The 17,127-nt window shown below is 58.4% G+C and overlaps 1 protein-coding gene across 2 annotated transcripts in view; it reads right to left on the bottom strand.

Annotated features, from left to right (window-relative positions):
- Positions 1-15,179, bottom strand: part of PEPD (peptidase D) — a 116,701-nt gene extending 101,522 nt beyond the window's left edge. For both annotated transcript variants that reach the window (XM_059044389.2, XM_067019670.1), the window contains exons 1-3: positions 15,094-15,179; positions 6,572-6,755; positions 4,509-4,636 (exon numbers count right to left, since the gene is read on the bottom strand). In XM_059044389.2, coding sequence (XP_058900372.1) covers positions 4,509-4,636; positions 6,572-6,755; positions 15,094-15,110 — 329 coding nt within the window. In that variant the 5' untranslated portion in view covers positions 15,111-15,179. The remainder of the gene's footprint in view (positions 1-4,508; positions 4,637-6,571; positions 6,756-15,093) is intronic.
- Positions 15,180-17,127: the final 1,948 nt, after the last annotated feature.

Genomic DNA, 17,127 nt, shown 5'->3' with positions numbered 1-17,127 from the left:
AGCCCGGCCCAGCATACGACAGGGGAGCCCTTTCCCAGAACTCAGGGTCAGGGCAGGTGCAGCGAGTGCCCATACCCTGTGCGGGCCCTCCTGTGAGAAGCAGACTCTCAATTAATGCCCGTGGTGCAGACACGGTGGAGCCCTCTAGAAAATGAAATTTCCAAGCGCAGGTCTAGCTGGCAAAGCTGACCACCCGCAAGGGGCTAATGAATAAGTAACAGGGCCAAATCACAGCCGTCATCAAGCATCTCCGGCGGCCGGAGCCTGCCTGCAGCCACATACAACGCAGCGGCCTCTCCGCCCGCTCACAGCCCGGCACCCCGCACCTGCCCCAGAAGGAAGTCGGCAACCGTGTCAAGGCTCTATTAGCTTGTTAGACAAAAGCAGGGCTCTCCAAAGCTATGCAGGCGCCTGAACCTGGGCGGCGAGGCAGCACTTCCCAGAGAGGCCGGTGCGGAGAGCAGAGGTGACGGGGAGGAGGCCCGTGGGCAGCAGAGCCCAGGGAGAGGGGCCAGACGCCTCGCCAGGCCTCGGGCGGACTGGGGTCAGGCTCCCCGCAAGCCGTTTGCCTGAGGTCAGAGCCAAAGGAATTCCCTTGGCCCTCCTCAGGAAGGCCTGCACCCCTCATCAGTGCCTGGGGCGCCTTCCCTAAAGACGGGGGAGCCGGGGCCAGGCCGTGAGGTGGGCTGGGGCAGGCTTCGTCCTGTGACCCAGCTGTGTGTATGGGGTGGGGGCAGTGACTGTGAAAAAGCACACCCCAAACACCCCACAGACACACACACACACACACACTCCACCCCCCCCACATACACACCACCCAGCACACATACTACACCACACTATACCCCCCAACAAACATACCCACACACATCACACATGCACACACACTGCAGACACATACACACACACACACACCACAGCACACATCAGTCCCCATCCCAGAAAGTGCAGTGCTCGGGGCCTCAGCTCTGGGGAGAGCCCCCTCCTCCCTACAAACCCCAGGCCAGCCACAGTCTCACGTTCCAAGCCCGAGGCCTCAGCCAGGGATGGGAGCAGAAAACCACCGAGGCTCCAAAGGTTCTAGGAGGGTCGTCCAACCTGGCCCAAAGTTGCTCACCCTCTGTCCATGCTGAAATTGCCCAAAGAGGCAATTACCCACCTGCTTAGAGGACTCCAGACACCCCAGCAGCCAAAACTGCAATCAGCTGAGGCTGATTCTGATGAAAATGATGGGAAACACTCTCACGTCAAAAAGACACCAAACCTTTGTAAGCTAAGACCCCAAATAAAAACGAAATAGAAGCTACCACACTCCTGTCCCCACAAAGGCCTGGGGTGAGGAACAGGCAGAGCACCAGGCTGCCCGCGAGCCCCTTGGCGTCTGCAGCCCTGACAACAGGACAGGCGATTCACACGGAAAGTGGCAGATCTACAGACGGGGGTGTTGTTTCCCTGGATGACTTTGGATTGCAGTGTCTGCCAGATGGATTTTCAAAAGCCATCAGAGACTCTAAAGGAAGCTGGGGAGCTGAAGGTCAAATGTTCAGTCCTGTGGGTCTCGACTGCAAAGGCCAGGTAATCCCATCAGCCTCCCTCCCACCCTATTGATTATGAGCGTCTGGAAACAGCTACACACATTCAGATCTGGCTGCTCCCCACCTCCAGCCCCAGACAACCAACCCCTTCCGCTGCCCTGTTCCCATCCTGCCTTCCCTCCCAAAGGCTTAGGACGTGCGGACCAGGGGAGGGTCACACCAGAGCAGAGGAAGGGAAAGGCCTGCAGGCGACGGGCACGGAGGGGAGCCAGGTCAGCAGGAGACAAGGGGCGAGCTATCTGCTGCGGAGTCGGAACGCCCACTGGGACCAGCTTGCACGGTCTGGCCTGCCCAGCGCGTACACGGAGCCTTTCCAAGAGGGAGACCCATGCTACGGACCCATTTGTGCCCTCCAAGGTCCGTACCAGACAATCAGCTGCCCTGGCAAAGCAGGGACAGACTACATGAGAACTTTTTAACAGCGGCTCTAAAACCCAGCCGTGGTCAAAGTGCAGAACATCAGTCCTGTATTATTGGAGATTATGCTCCAGAACAGCCAACCGATAACAGCTGCTCCCTGACCAATCAGGTCCTGGGTTTTAAACCCTCAAGTCGGGACCTCCCTGGCGGTCCAGTGGTTAAGACTCTGCACTTCCACTGCAGGGGGCACAGGTTCGATCCCTGGTCAGGGAATTAAGATCCCACATGCGGCTTGGCCAAAACAAAAACCCTCAAGCCATGTGCTGTTTGGCTCCCCAGATGATGGCTCTGGGGAGGCAGGGTGAGATTTGCTCAGGTTTTCCCAGTGGAGGGTGGAGTCCCCGAGGCAGGGGCCACGCCCTGGAGGATGTCCACCCTCCCCCACGGACAGGCACTCCCTGACTTCTCGTGAGAGTTAGCTCTGCATAAGCAGCAGCAGCACTTATGTGCTGCTGTCAGAAGAGGGGATGCACTCAGAGCCCCTCCACACCTCCTGACAGAAACTCACCACTGTCCACGGCCACATCTCACGGTGCTGCATCTCTGACTGCAGCGCTGCCGAGTAGTGGGCCTCTCAGCACGCCCTGAGCCAACAGGCAGGGCCACAGGGAGGCTGAGAGGGCAGCCACACCAAAGCCACGGGTGCCGCCCAGGCACAGGGGCCACTGGCAGGACGGGCCGAGGCTACAGCTCTGTGATCACCTCAAGGTGCAGGAAGGTCTCCGGGAGAATCTTCTCACGGAGACCAGGTCTAAACTCTCACCAGGAAACTCCTCCAGTTACCAGGGCCTTGTGACAAATCACCCTGACACACAGGGGAGTAAAAAAGCATGTATCACATTCACGGACTCTGAAGGTCGGAGCTTGGAACAAAGCCCTGAGAGGGGGCTTCCCTGGTGGCGCAGTGGTTGAGAGTCCGCCTGCCGATGCAGGGGATGTGGGTTCGTGCCCCGGTCCGGGAAGATCCCGCGTGCCGCGGAGCAGCTGGGTCCGGAGCCATGGCCGCTGAGCCTGCGCGTCCGGAGCCTGTGCTCCGCAACGGGAGAGGCCACAACAGTGAGAGGCCCGCGTACCGCAAAAAAAAAAAAAAAAAAAAAAAAAAAAGCCCTGAGAGAGCTGGGGCTTGGAGTCACCCACTCTAGCGGGTGGTGCTGGCTGTCAGCGGGGCCTCTGGGCCCTCCACGTGGGTGAGTTTGGGTTCCTCACTGAGTGGCAGCTGGGCTTGAGGAGGGAGAACCAGGTGGAAACCGTAGCACACTTCACAGTCTAGCCTCAGAAGTCACACGGTGACACGGCCACATTCACGCATCGAGGCAGTCACCCAGGTCCTGACTGAGTGAGGGAGGAGGGAAGAGATTCCAGCTCTCCACAGGGAATGGCCACAGATATTGTGGGCATTACAAGCTGCCTGTCCGCAGCACCCTCGCTGCCTCATTTCAGTGTCACAAATGTAACCACTCCACAGCGACCATCACTGTGACTACAGCCCTGGCGAGGCCTCAGGAGGGGCATTAGCGTTGCTCCACAGATAAGGCATCGGAGGCCCGACAGTGGCCAGACCTGCTCGCCGGAGAAGCCCGCTGAGGTGTGGGAGCCCTGCCCTGGCCCTCTGCACAGAGCAATGTCCCTGCAGCAGCCGGATGCCTTATCATTCAAACCAGCCGCAGACCCGCCAGCCTACCTGGTACTGAGCGTTTTGGGCCCACGAGGCAGCAAGGGCTGCAATGTATACATTAGCCCAGAATAAGCACTCTCTGGCAGAAATGACACGCTGGAAGGCGGCGAGCATTTGGCAGGATCCTCTGATCACCTCAAGCATCCCCAGTTAAGTACAGCTTCTGCCTCAGCGCCTCTGAGCAGGCAGAAACGGCTCCCGGGAGGGGTGGACAGGGCCAAGGGCCCTGAAGCGGGCAGGCACCACAGATAATGAGGGAGGCAGCCTCTCAGGCTCACCCAGGCCTCTGGCCTCACACTGCTCCCACAGCACAATGCTAGAGCACGACCCTGTCTCCCAGGTGAGCCAGCGGAGGCAGGGCCTACATCCCGGGAGCCGCAGAGCGTAAGCCAGAAGCCCGCGCGCGCGGGAGGCACCCAGTAACGCCCTGCACTGCACATCAGTGACGGGCTTCAGAGAAGGGCCCCAGGCTGCCCTCCCCACCACACCCAGGGAGGGGCTGCCTCCCACTGACCCAGGCCAAAGCCACGGGCATCTTAACAAAGCTGGGAATCCGGAATTTCAAGATTAATAAATAGTACCTCAGAACAAACGTGACCGTGGTCTGTGGCTCCAGCTCTGACAGCCCTTCCCAGCAAAGGGTAACAGGCTCTGGCCCAGAGTAGGCTGTTAACAGGCCTGCCCGCTAACCCTCCCCCTTGCTAATTCTGCCCCCTGCCCCCGCCGCTTGCCACCCACAAGCCAGGTCCTGCACCCACCCCCACCCCAGCCAGCCAGCGGTCAGCAGGCACGGTCACACGCCCCCGGGTGCTCCGTACTTTCCCATCCAGGTGGCGTGGCTGGGAGGAAACCTGGGCACGAAGAGCGTCGACATCCCAGTGTCCACGTCCATCATGCCGTAGCAGCCTGGCTCGGTGACACCGAAGGCCCAGTGAAAGAAGGACTCCTGTGGTGAGAACAAGGACCCGGGTCACCCCGTCAGCAGGACAGAAACGTGAGGTGCAAGGAGAGAGGTGGGGAATCTGACCGAGCGCTTTCCTCCCCGCACCCTGGAGAGTCAGCTCGGGCTCCCTGGCTCTCGGAGCCTGACCCCCAGCCTCACACCACCCTCCACCTCAGCACTCTGCCCCCCGCACCAGCTGCAGGCTGCCGTGCCCTCCTCCTTCCTGGCTGGCTGCTCAGACCCTGCTTCAGGCCCGTGCCCCAGCCCCACCCGCGCCCCACCTCACCGGCCACCCGCCTCAGGTCCCAGACAGGGCAGGTTAAGACACGGGTGCCCAGTAGCACCACGGGTCCGTCTCCGCCTTGCCCGCAACTCCCCTCTCTCCCCCCACCTCTCTGCTACCCCCACTGCCTGCAGGCAGGCAAGATGCCACCTTGACTTAGACGCCCAGGCCGGGCATCTGCTCAGAAACGGATTACTCCATTTAGGACTTCTTCCTTCCTTCTCCCACCCCCGGGGCAGCTGATGACTTCAGTGTTTAGCATTAAACACGGAGCTAAAATAGCATTATAAAGGTATGAAGTGGAGGAGGCGCTCTTCTAAAATTATTCTTGCATAACACCAGTAAGGGAGCCAACAGCTGAATTTAGGAGATGGGTTTTTAAGCCACAGACTACAGAAGCCTCAAGAAGCATCAAGACTAATCAGAGAAAACTTATTTAGACCTGCACATCTCCAGCAACAGGGACGGCAGCCTTGCAGCTGCAGGAACGACGCAGCGGAGGGAAGCCCTGCAGTAGGAGGTGCTTTCCACAGAAAACATCGTGCCGTGGCTCCCGGCAGTGGATCTCGGCCTGTGCCCTGCGGGGTGGACGCTGTCCAGCTGCAGAGGCCACACCTTAGCATCCGCTCTCCACACTTAGCTCCCCTCTGGTTCCCCTGCCTCCTCCCTGAGCCGGATGCTGGACGCCCATGTCCGCTCAGCTCTGCCTGCCCCTGGGGCGTTCCCAGCGCATCAGACCTCCACTCAGGGCAGCACAGGGAGAAGAGAGCGCTAGACTTGGGGTAGGGAGATGGGTTCTAAATAATCCCAGCTCCACCTCTAGCAAGTCAATTCCCTCTGAGCCTGTTTCTTTATCTGTAAAGTGAGGCCAGCTCAGGGCCCTCCTGGCTTTCTGGGTGAGCTCCTCTGTCCAGTGTCCTTGTTCTTCTTCCTGGGAACCGAGTAATGCCAGGGATTCTCAGCTGAGGCCACCACATCCAAGCTGGCTTCCTGCAGCTGGGCCACCCGCTGCCCCACAGGGTTCCAGAACCTCAAGGAGCCCCTGGACCACTTCCCAGAGGAGGAAACCAAACCCCAGTGAGGGTCACAGGGTCGGCACTGGCCAAGCCGGGACCAATGCCCAGGCCACCGACTCCTGCTCAGACCCTGTTCACATGCCTCCTCCCAGGACCTCTGCAGCCCCCGTCCTCCTTGCCGTGGCAGCATCTGGCCCCAGGAACTCAGCCCGTCCCAACTGCACCTCTCCCGGGCCAGGGAAGGCTGCCCAGCCCGCCCTCTGAGGTCCAATCCTGTGGATACTACCCCCGAGCCCGGAACTCCCATCCCCAGCTCCACCAGTCAGAATTCATGCCGGCCTTCACGGCTCACACCGAATACTGCCTCCTCCATGAAGCTTTGCCTGCTTGCTCCCCCAGGACCATTGTCTCTCCAGACTCTGACCTGAGAGAGCTGAGGCTGGCTGGCGACAGCCCTGCCCCCAGCAGAGGGGGCTCCCTGGGGACCCAAATCTCCGCCTGCTTTCAGAGAGCCTCTTCAGGGTCCCCCAGGGGGCAGAGCTGCCCGGGCCCACCAGGCCTGATGCTGGAGGAGGGCAGACAGCCCACAGCGGGCCTAGTGCACACTCAGAGATGTGGGAGGCTGCCGGCTGGGCTCACCTGGCGGAAGAGGACCCCGGTGTCGGTGCAGTAGCGCTGAGTCTCCTCCCCGCCCTGCAGCACCACGACAGAGCCAGCCTGCACCGCCGGGTTCTTTCGCAGACGCTCACACAGGCGCCGCCTGTTCAGGGCAAAGAGCGCCAGCGGCACCTTCAGGGTTTCGTTCCCCAGCCAAAATGAGGGTCTGCAAAGACACAAGCACACACCGCCACGCAGGCTTCTGTTAGCACCAGCAGGCGCGTCCCCCACCCAGAGGCAGGACCCCCATTAGCGCACGGCAAGCCGGTCCCAGCTCGGCCTGCCCGTGACCCAGAAACAGCCCCTCACTGGGCCGCTGGAGGACCACAGGGGCTTTTCAACCACACCCTCCCCTCCTGTCCCTGAGCACTGGACCACGAGTGGGGAGGAGACGCAGCTGGGTCTGTTTAACTGGTAGATGGGTGAAGCCCACGGAAGGAAACTCTGCAGTGGTGTGGAGACACACCCCCAACCCCCGATTCCAGCCCTCGAGGAGCTTCCCATCCGTGCGAGATCTGGCCCAGACGACACGGGATCCCTGCCCACGTGTCTGCAGGCCGCCATCTTCTGTGCAAGTCACAGACCCAGCGGCCTGGGCTGTTCCTCACCTGAGCCAGGACACCCACCTGTCCCCAACACACACACAAACAAACAAACACACACACACACCCCCAAGGCACACAGCAGCAGGCCCTAAGCCGAGCCAGGCTCGCAGGTGCCAAGTGGGCAAGGAGGAAGCACGACAAGTTGGACCTGGTGCAGCAGCCCTTGGGGTGCTGGCCCTGAGGATGGCAGCCAGCCAGCAATGAGCTGTGGAGGCCTTACTGAAGGCCAGGCGGAGCCAGGCCTGGCAGAGCAGGTCGGTGTCTCTCCTCACGCCCACACTGGCTTCCCTTTTCACTGAGAAAACACCCCCTATCCTCCTAGCACCCACTCTCCGGACCCCTCCTGCCTCGGGCCCCTCTAGACAGCTGCTCCCACCCGAGGCTCCCCCTCCACCCGGGCATGGCCTGCCCCACCCCTCGCCTTTCTCCCCATCACCACCCCCCAAGTTGCTCCAGCATCACTTTTCCCCTCTCAGGATCATTCTCAGCATCCAGACATACAGGAACCTCACCCGGCTTGAAAATAAATAAATAAAAGCACTCCCCTTGACCCCCCCCCGACCCCGTGCTCGCCAGCCGTCTATTTCTCTCTCCCTTTGCAATAAATATCCTCTGAAGAGTCACCCAGCCCATCCCCGTGTCCTGGCCGCCCGTGCTCTCCTCAATCCATGCCACCAGACCTTGGCCCACCCCCTCCTGCACTACAGCCCCGGCCAGGCCACTGTGGCCCCATGCTCCTGAATCTGCAGGTGGGTTCCCAGTCCTCAGGGGGCCTCGGTGGAGGCCACGCTCTCTGCTGAAACCCGGCCCCGCACCGGCCCCTCCGGGCCCCCCTCCGTCCTCGGCTCCCCTCCAAGCTGGAGCCCGGACCATGTGGCTCATCCCCATCTCCCACCTGGACAACTGCAGCAACTCTTAGCTGCTCCCAGGCCCAGCCTCTGCCACAGCCTGGTCTGCACCCACCCAGAGGGACCCTTGAAAAATGGAAATCCCAGCAGGCATTGCCCTGCTCAACCCCTCCCGGCTTTCCAGCGCCCTTACAACACGGTGCAGACTTACTCCCAGCCACAAGGCGCTGAGGGGAGCCGCACAGGCTTCCCTAACTCCGCACACCCTTCCCTAAACTCCGAAAACGCTCCCACTGGGGGCCTTCGCTGCTGCTGTTCCCGGTGAGGAGTGCTCTCTCCTAGTGCCTACCAGGCTCGCGTTCCTGCTTTATCCAGGCCTCTGTAGAAATGCTCCCCCTTCCCGGAAGCTTTTCCGATAACCCCATCCAAACCTATCTGCTACTCTCTTCCCGCCTCTCTAGAACCACGCATCGCTGCCGAACAGTATATATTTACGTGCTTGTTATCTCCCCAGGTAAAATGTAAGCTCTGTGAGGGCTAGGGAGCTTGCCTCCTTCCCGGCACCTAAAAGAGTGCCACGTGAATGACTAAACAAAGGAAGGAAGTGCAGTCGTAGCGAGCGGGCCGGGGGCCAGCAAGGCCAGAGCCAGGGTGCAGGAGTTAGGCAGTGCGTGTGATGTGTGTTCGAGGGAGGCCCGGCAGGCTCTCTGGCCAGCAGGGAGCAGGCATGGAGGTCCAAGAGGGGAGGGACAGCCCAGAGCTGGTGCAAGGGAGGGGGCTCTGCTTGGGGCTGCAGTGAGAGCTGGGCAGATGGAACCTGCCCTCACGGCCCTGGGGCACCTCCCACGCTCACCTGGCCATGGGACCCTCAGAGGAAGGTGACATCTCCTTTACATCTTGGCTCCAATGGCACTTTCTCGGGATGGCTTTCCCTGGCTTCCCTCTTCAACCTTGCAGCTCTCTCCCCGGCCTGTCCCCCCACTTAGCCCTGGGCCGGGCTTCCCCGACTCGTGTCTCCAAATCCACTCTCCCACTCTGTCCGGGCCTGGCCCATGAGGGCCTCGGGAGCCCCAGGAGGATTTGGTGACTGGGAGGCAGAGCAAGAGGCTGGAGGGTGGGAAGAGATGGGGGAGGACAGAGGCTCCATCCCCGGCTCCCTCCCTGGGGAAACCGGGAACTACAAAGGCTGCTCATACCTGCCCACAGCTGTGTAAACCCACCCTGCATTACACTCTCCTTAGTCACCCCTTGGATTGAGGCTCGTCCAAGTCCCTGCTGAAATGACGCGTTCACTCGCCAACATAAGCGTGTACTGGTGCTCTCTGGCGAGGTCCGCCTCTGTGCCCTAGAATAGAAACCCCATGAACACAAAGATCTGGGTCTGCTCTGGTCCCTGCTGCCCCGTGCCTAGCACTATGTTTAGCACACAGCAAGTGCTCAATAAGTATCTGCTGAGTGAACAACTGTCACAATGTGGGGCCACCCACACAGCTGTGCGAAGTTGCCACATCAGCCCCAGAGGGGCAGGAAGCAGAACGCTTGGGCCAGCCTGGCCGGGAAGGGTGGAGGGGTCTTGCCCACCCCGCACGTGCTGACAGGACTACAGCCTCCCCGCTGTCCCCCTTCCCGGGCATGGGCCCCACTCACCCTCCTGGGCGGGTGGACACAAGAAGCCAGGGCTTCCTCTAAGCCGTGCCACTTGCCTGCCACGCTCAGCCACGAGGATGAAAGGACAGAGGTGAGGGCTCACAAACATGCCAGCACCCCAGCCGGCCGTGCTATCAGGAACTGAAAGTGCAGCCACCAGCACCCGTGCACAGAGTCCCCCAAGCTCCCTCCCATTCTTTCCCCTCACTCAGCAAAGCCCATGGAGGAGGTGGGCTCAGGGAAGAGCCTCGTCTCTACAGACTCCCAGCGGCCCAGAGGGAACAGCACCAAGGCACTGCTGCAGATGGCCTCGGCCAAAGGTGCCTAGATCCGTGCAGACTCAACAGCACAACTGCCTGAAGATGCCCAGCCTCGGCCGGCGGCCTGCACAGCCCCACCCACCTCATCCCCCCCAACCCCATGCCTCACGCCCCACACACCTTCTTCCTTAAACACACCAGCTACCGGGTCCACCTGGACTGCCACCACGTCCCCACCTGGAAGGCTCTCCGAAGGGCTGGGCTTTGTCTTATCCAGAACCTTCTGAGAGACCTGAATTCCTCAGGGCACCCAGACAGGACCTTTGTGGCCCAAGGGCCAAGCAGCCCAGGTCAAGACAGGAAACTCAATACGCTACCCTCCCGTGAGCATCAGCTGCGCCTGCAAAATCTACAGCACTATCTAGTCCTCCATGGGCTCAGCCAGAACAGAGAAAGGCAGCCTGGCCAGGGGCCCCAGGCAGGCCGATGGCTGCAGTCATTCATTATGGCAGGGTACCCCAGAATCAAGGTTTATAGAGACATGCCCTTTGATTTCTCATGACATAAACCAACCCCTCAGAGAGAACGTTGGGCCCAGAGCCATCACAGGTGGCTCATCCCTGCAAGTTCAGCAAAAGCAGCACCCATAAAACATCCCCAACTGGTTTCTGCTGAAGCTTTTGCTAACTGGCACCCGGAATCTAAAAGGCAAAAGCCAGGTCGTCCCCAAGTCCAAGTATAAATAAGGGACACTTTACTGCAGGCAGCCAAGGGCACAGGCAACGCCCGGGGAAGACCACAGGGGCTGGCGGACAAAGGCTCCAGGGTATCAAAGAGACACACAGAACAAGCTCCAGTCCCCATGGGCCAGCCCACCCCCTGCCAACTGCCAGAGCCCAGGAAATGGCCAGTGACCAGCCCCCGCAGAAGGTGTGATACCACTGCTCCGAAACTCTCTCCTGTCCCCCCAATCAGTACTGAGTCAGCCCCTCCTTTGACCTCATTGGCCACCTGCAGGGTTCTTACCCAAGGGATTCATGCATAGTGTTTAGAGAGTCCACCTACTTGGATGGGAAAAAAAATTATATCTTTATTTTTTCTAACCTCACCTTTAAATTAACATTTTCTTCAATTATTAATGTAAGCAACAAACCACAACAGTATCAGCAGTGGTGAATCTGTCACCCACAGAAATCAGAGGTACTTTCACGTCACCTTATTGACGTCACACTACCTCAACATACCACTTTTACTCATCACTACTTCAACATTAAGGTGGTTCTTAGACCTGCTGCTTTTATTATGTAATGTATAAAGAAGCATATACTACTATACCACAAATTTATTTCTTAACATCTTGATAACTGTATTTCCATATAATTGGTTTTCCCTGTAATCCTCTGTATTTTCTTTCATCACGCTGAGAGTCATGTAAAGGTCTCACAGATGCCCATGGGGTCCACAGCACAGACAAGGACGAGATCCCTGCACTAGGATGTGACACCACTTCTGGATGGGGCCATGCTGCTAAGCTTCCAGCAAGAGAGGCCGGCCAAGGACCGGCCTGCTTCCTTGGCCACAGCCTCCAGCTCAGGCCAGGCACCGAGCCCACCGAGCCCTCTGGCTGCCTGTCAGCAGGGCCAGACCGCTCACCCTGGCTGGAGGGGCCTCATGGCATCTGGTCAGCATCTCCCACCCTGCCTACCTTGCTCCTGAGGAGGGTTGGAGGGCTAAGCACACACAGGGACCCGGTGTGGAGTCAGACCAGGCCTGCGGAAGGGCATGGGAAGGCAAAGGGGCACTCACTGGCCAGCCTGCCTCCCACAGACCCACCCCTCCCCCCAGACCCCAAGATCAACCCAATGCATCTTCTCCAAGAGCACCAGGTTCATATCAGGGTGGGGACGGGCTCTGATCCAGAACCTGGCTCCTCCAGATACTTGCCCTCCAGAAATGCTGACTCCAGGGTGAACAATGGCCCCACCGGTACACACCCAGGGCAGCTCACCTGCTGCTTACCACTGGGCAAAAGCCCTCGGGGCAGCAGCTCCCTGAGAGTCACTCAGTTAAAGAATTAAAGATACTCCTTCAGAGATATGGGGATATATGTTTATGTAGAGCTGATTCACTTTGTTATACAGCAGAGACTAACACACCGTTGTAGAGCAATTATACTCCAATAAAGATGTTTTTTAAAAAAAATACTCCTTCATCCTATTCAGAGTTCTGTTCTCTCTCCCGCCCTCAGCTCCTTTCCTCAATCACTGAGGGCTCCGTGTAAAGCAGGATGGCATGTTGCACTAGTGTAAAGAAAATCCTCCTTTTATTCATTAGGCACCGTGTCACCCAGCACCAATCACTGGGCAGCCACAAGGCCCTGGAGACACAAACTGAACTGGTCCCTGGGCTCCAAGGATGCCAGAGAGACATGAAGGGGAGCAACCTCTCACCCAACCATGATGGGCAGGTTTGCAGATGTAGAAGAGCCTCCTGCCAGTGGGAGAAACTGGGATTCTCTGGAATATTGAGCAGGAAGCCTTGACTGGAGGTCAGGAGGGAGGGGGGTCAGGAAAGGATTCTAGGAGGAGGAACCGTCTGAGCTGAGTCTGCAAGTATGTGAACAACACGTCAGAGGATGGCGACTCTCCAGGGCCAGCCGGTGAGTGGGCAAAGGGAGGTGGAGAAAGGAAAAAGCCATGTGGGGGGCCGATGCAGCAGGTCTGGCAACAGCAGAGAAGTCTCTTCTCTGTCCATGGGAAGCTCAAGGCATGACTCAAAGAGAAGGCAGGGCTCCCTCCCACCAAGTGATATTGGATTAGGGGAGGGGGTGGAGATGACCTCACGGCAGACTCTCTGGGGGCTGTGGGACCCTCTGTCTCAAACTTGAAGTCCCTGCCCACGCTGGCAGGACAGAGCAGGATCAACCCTTAAACACTCCCCAGAAGAGCTTCTCAAGTTTCTAGTTGCATCTGAGATACTAGCTTAGGGCTTCCACTACTCCCCACATCACATGGAGCACACTGCAAGCACCCAGGCCTCCCTGGGCCCAGGATCTGGAAGGACTCTACAGGCAACCAAATCCAACTCGTGGGGAGCCTGTGGCTGTGACTTGATGGTATGGTGCCTCATTATGCCTGACACTCTGATCTGTCCTGTGTACGCAGCCGGGCACCGAGCTTTGCTGGAAACACACTTGAAGCCTCTTCCACTTAAAGAATCTGCTGGGCTCTAAGTGTCCAGCAGGGTAACCCACACCAGCCTGGGATGGCTCTTGACAAGCAGGTCCTGCCAATCTCTGGAAGCTACCTGCACCTGTCAGGTCTCCCTTCCGATTACACACTTCTCCAAGGCCTCTGTCACTCAGTTTTACTGCTCCATGGCCCAGAGAATCAGTTTTGCTATAAGGGCCCTCCTTCCGGGATTCAGCCAGCTCTAGACTCACACCCATCCAATCACCAGCCTGGCTCCCTGTCTCTTCGGGAGAGCAGCACACCTCAAGCCAGCATGGAGCCCTGAATCCAAATGCAGCCCCTGGAACTCCCTGTGACCACCTGGTGGCCCAAATATAGGGGTAACTGACCCACATCTGGGCACTGGCCTACACCTACTGCTCACTCAGCTCTTTAAGACAGGGTCGCAGGCTGGGTTCAAGGATCTGGCCCTAGATTCCTTGACACTCATCTGGGACTTTGCAAGCATAGTTCTTTGCCTCAGGGGTGCTCAAGGACTAGCAAAAATGTCATCCAGGGAGTGATGGATGACATTGCTTCCTTGGCCACAGCCTCCAGCTCAGGACAGGCACTGAGCCCACCAAGCCCTCTGGCTCAGAATCTACCCACACTCTCCTCTGAGCTCAGAATCCATGCCTGTCAATGGCACACACCAAGACTAGAGGCATGACATCTACCCCAGTGGGCCATGAACACGTAACGGTAGGTCCAGTACTGTTCCTGGAATATAGCAGGTGCCTATCAAGTGTTTGATCTGCATGTCCTAAGTTCTCCCAACCTTGAAGTTGGGGGCCAGCTGAGGGGGCCATTTTCTGTTGCCACTCTCCCTACCTTCCCAAGAGAGAGATGCATTTAGTCCACCAGTTCCCCCATTCTGATCTCATTTCCAGCCTGGCATCTGGGGCACTGCCCTCTCTCTACCACTCCCCTTCCCAGCCCCCAGCATCTCCAGGCCCAAAGGCCACCCCCATAATTGGCCCTTGCCCTGAACTCATACATAGCCCAGGGGATAGCAGTCTCAGAAGCAGGTCTGAGCAGATTAAAAACCCTTGGAAGTTTCCAGTCCCTTAGGACAAAGTCTGGAAAAGCCAGCTGGGACACTGCCCTCCAGCACAGCGACACGCCCCACTGTCCCCCGTCTCCAGAACACTCTGAACTCTCAACCTTTGTTCAGATGTCCGTTCATCAGGGACACTCCCCAACGCTTCAGTGAGCCCACCTGTCCACATTTCCTGCCACTAGGACCATTCACCATTCCTTCATCCAGCAGAATTTATGAAGCATCTACTGTGTGCAAGACATGTACTAACAAGGTCCAGGAGCAAACCAGACAAAGGCCCTGACCTCACACTTTAAATGGAGAGAAGACAAGAAACGAGTTGTTTCTTTTTTTGTTGTTATGTACTATATAATTTACCAGGTGGTGTTAAAAGTAGGATAGGTGCTTAGGGAAGTCTTCTCTGAGGAAGTTCCATCTGGGCCCTGAAGGAGGAGGAGAAGTGCCCCGCTAGGAAGGGGATTCCACGCCCATCTCAAACGCTGCCTCCTCCCGAGGGCCCCCAGGTCCCCAGCGCCCTGGCAACTCAGTCTTCCCATCTGAGGGTCGTGAGCGTGAATGTGCCCGTGGACCCCACCTCGGCCGCACGGTGGGGACTCCACACGCGCGGGTGGGGCCTGAACGCCACCGCGGCCCCGAGGGCAGTAGGCAGTGGCCAGGGAGCTGACTCGGACGCGCAGCCAGACGACCCGCGCTGGACTCCCAACCCGCGCGAAGAAGAGCGCTGCCCGCGGCCACACTGCACGCCCGGCGGAGACGCGGCCCTGCAACGGGGCTCTCAGCTAGTGTCCAGCCGGGAGGCCCAAGCCCCCGCTCCGCGCCGCCGTGCAAGGGCCGGGGACAGCAGCAGCACTCACCCGGTGGCCGCCGCCATGCTTGCCTGGCTCCAGCGTCACGTGAAGTGAGGCGTCAGCTGAGCCCCACCAGGTCCCACTTCGCGGGGCGGGGCCTGGGCGGGGCAGGGAGCCATTGCCCCGCCCCCTCTAGTGAAAAGGCTCCGCAGGACCCGGAGGGGCGGAGCCCTGAAGGAGGAGAAGTATCTATCTACTCGCCAGCTGCAGGCGAGGGGCGGGGCTCGGGTCGAGGCAGAGGCCTTTCCAGAATAGGAGGGAACTTCCCGAAGCAGTGGATACCTTGATTCTGCCCCTGACCTGGCGTCCCAGCCTGCCCAGGGGAAGGACACCTTGGGAGAGGGAGCCTCTGACCCAGTCTAGGGACGGGGCAGAGGTGACAGCTGTTGCTTAAGAAGGGAAATTGGTTGAACAAAGGCCGGGGCAATTGGAATAAACTAAAAGTTCAATGTCCAGGAGGGGTGGTGTGGGAGTGAGAGGTGCAGCCTCAGAGGTAAGCAAGGGTCAGATCTTGCACCGCCTTGAATATGGGGCTGGGAGTTAGGTCTGTTGGGACCTTTCCAAGCTCCCTCAACTGCGGGATGGAGAAGGACCTGGGGACAGGGAGGCCAGTGAGGAGGGCTGGAGAGAAGGGGGCACAGGGAGGGCACAGTTCAGGAGAACTGTGGGCATCGCCCTCTGCCCTGCTGGGTACTCTTGTTGGGTTCAGTGTCCTCCAGAAGGTTGGGGAGTGGGACAGGAAGGGTGGTGGTAAGTAGATGTTCCAGGGGAGCTCCCTGTGTTGCTGGTGCCTTAGGATAACAGTAATACTAACAGGTACGGAGCACTCAGTGTGCCCCAGTGCTTTGCAAATGTCAGTTCACTGAATCCTCACAATAGCCCTGTGAGGTAGGCTCTGTCCTTAATGCCATTTTACAGATGAGGAAGCCAAGGCCCAGAGAGGTAGATAACTCACCTGAGTTCACACAGGGGCTGACCTCATGCAGTAGTGACTTGGTAGTGATACACACTGGCTCAGTAAAGGAAGGGGCCCCAGGGCTGGTGCGGGAGGTTACCCCTTGAGTCCTGGCCCCCACGAGGGTTATGCAGATGTGTGGGGACAGGATGTGAGGCCCAGCACGTGCCCATGGGCTTCTTTAACCCACCCCCAGCTATCTCACAGCTGGAAGTAGCTTCTCTTTGAAGACCTTGGGTTTGGGAGTGCGTCTTGTTTCTTTGTCAGAACAAGGATGTGGGTCACCATGGCTGAGCTAGGGAGGCACAAGGGACTCGGAGATAGAGAAGCAGCTGTTATTTGTTCCCACAAAGCTGGGAAGAGAGCAGGCCCCTTAAATAGGGTGAGGAATCAAACCAGAGCATAAGCAGGCTGGGTGACACAGCGTGCCTGCTTCAAGTCCTAGCACCATCCCTGGTTTCTTCATCTGACAGGTGGGAGCTAATGGTATCGCCTCACGGGGCTGCTGTAGGATTTTATGAGCAGACATCCAGGCACCTTAGCCTGTGGCACAGCTAAAATGGTCAAAGCCATGAGGGAGAAGGTGGCAACCTCCAGACAACCCTTCCCACCTCCCTGACCCAGATAAGACCAAGGAGAGTTGATGGAAGAGGGGGCCTCCATCCTTCCTCCCCATTCCCACTTCCTCCAGGCAGGACCCCAGAGAGGATCTGTCCGCCCTCTTGCCAGTTTCCAGGGAGGAGAGCAGAGGTGTAAGTCCCACACCCCACTGCCCAGCCCATTGCCCTGAGAACTTGGATCCGCCCCCCACTTCCCATTAAGCAGTTTCCCACCTTCAGCTAAAGAGACTGGACACTTTTTAAAAATAACAAAGGGTGAGCAGGATGAGCTTCTCATGCTCTTTTGTGGAAGGAAAACCTACCCTGGAGCTAATCACAGCCCCTCCACCATTTATTTTGACAAAAAATATGTGAAAATTAAGCCAACTGCCAGCTCTGAGTGTTTATTGATATGAAAAAGAAGTAATTATCCTAAATAGCCACAAAATAGTAGGGGGAGGACACCTGCCAACTGAGTGGAGCACC

This window comes from Kogia breviceps, chromosome 18 (assembly GCF_026419965.1).
Source record: "Kogia breviceps isolate mKogBre1 chromosome 18, mKogBre1 haplotype 1, whole genome shotgun sequence".
Taxonomy (NCBI): Eukaryota; Metazoa; Chordata; class Mammalia; order Artiodactyla; family Physeteridae; genus Kogia; species Kogia breviceps.
This window is presented reverse-complemented; position numbering and strand designations above follow the sequence as displayed.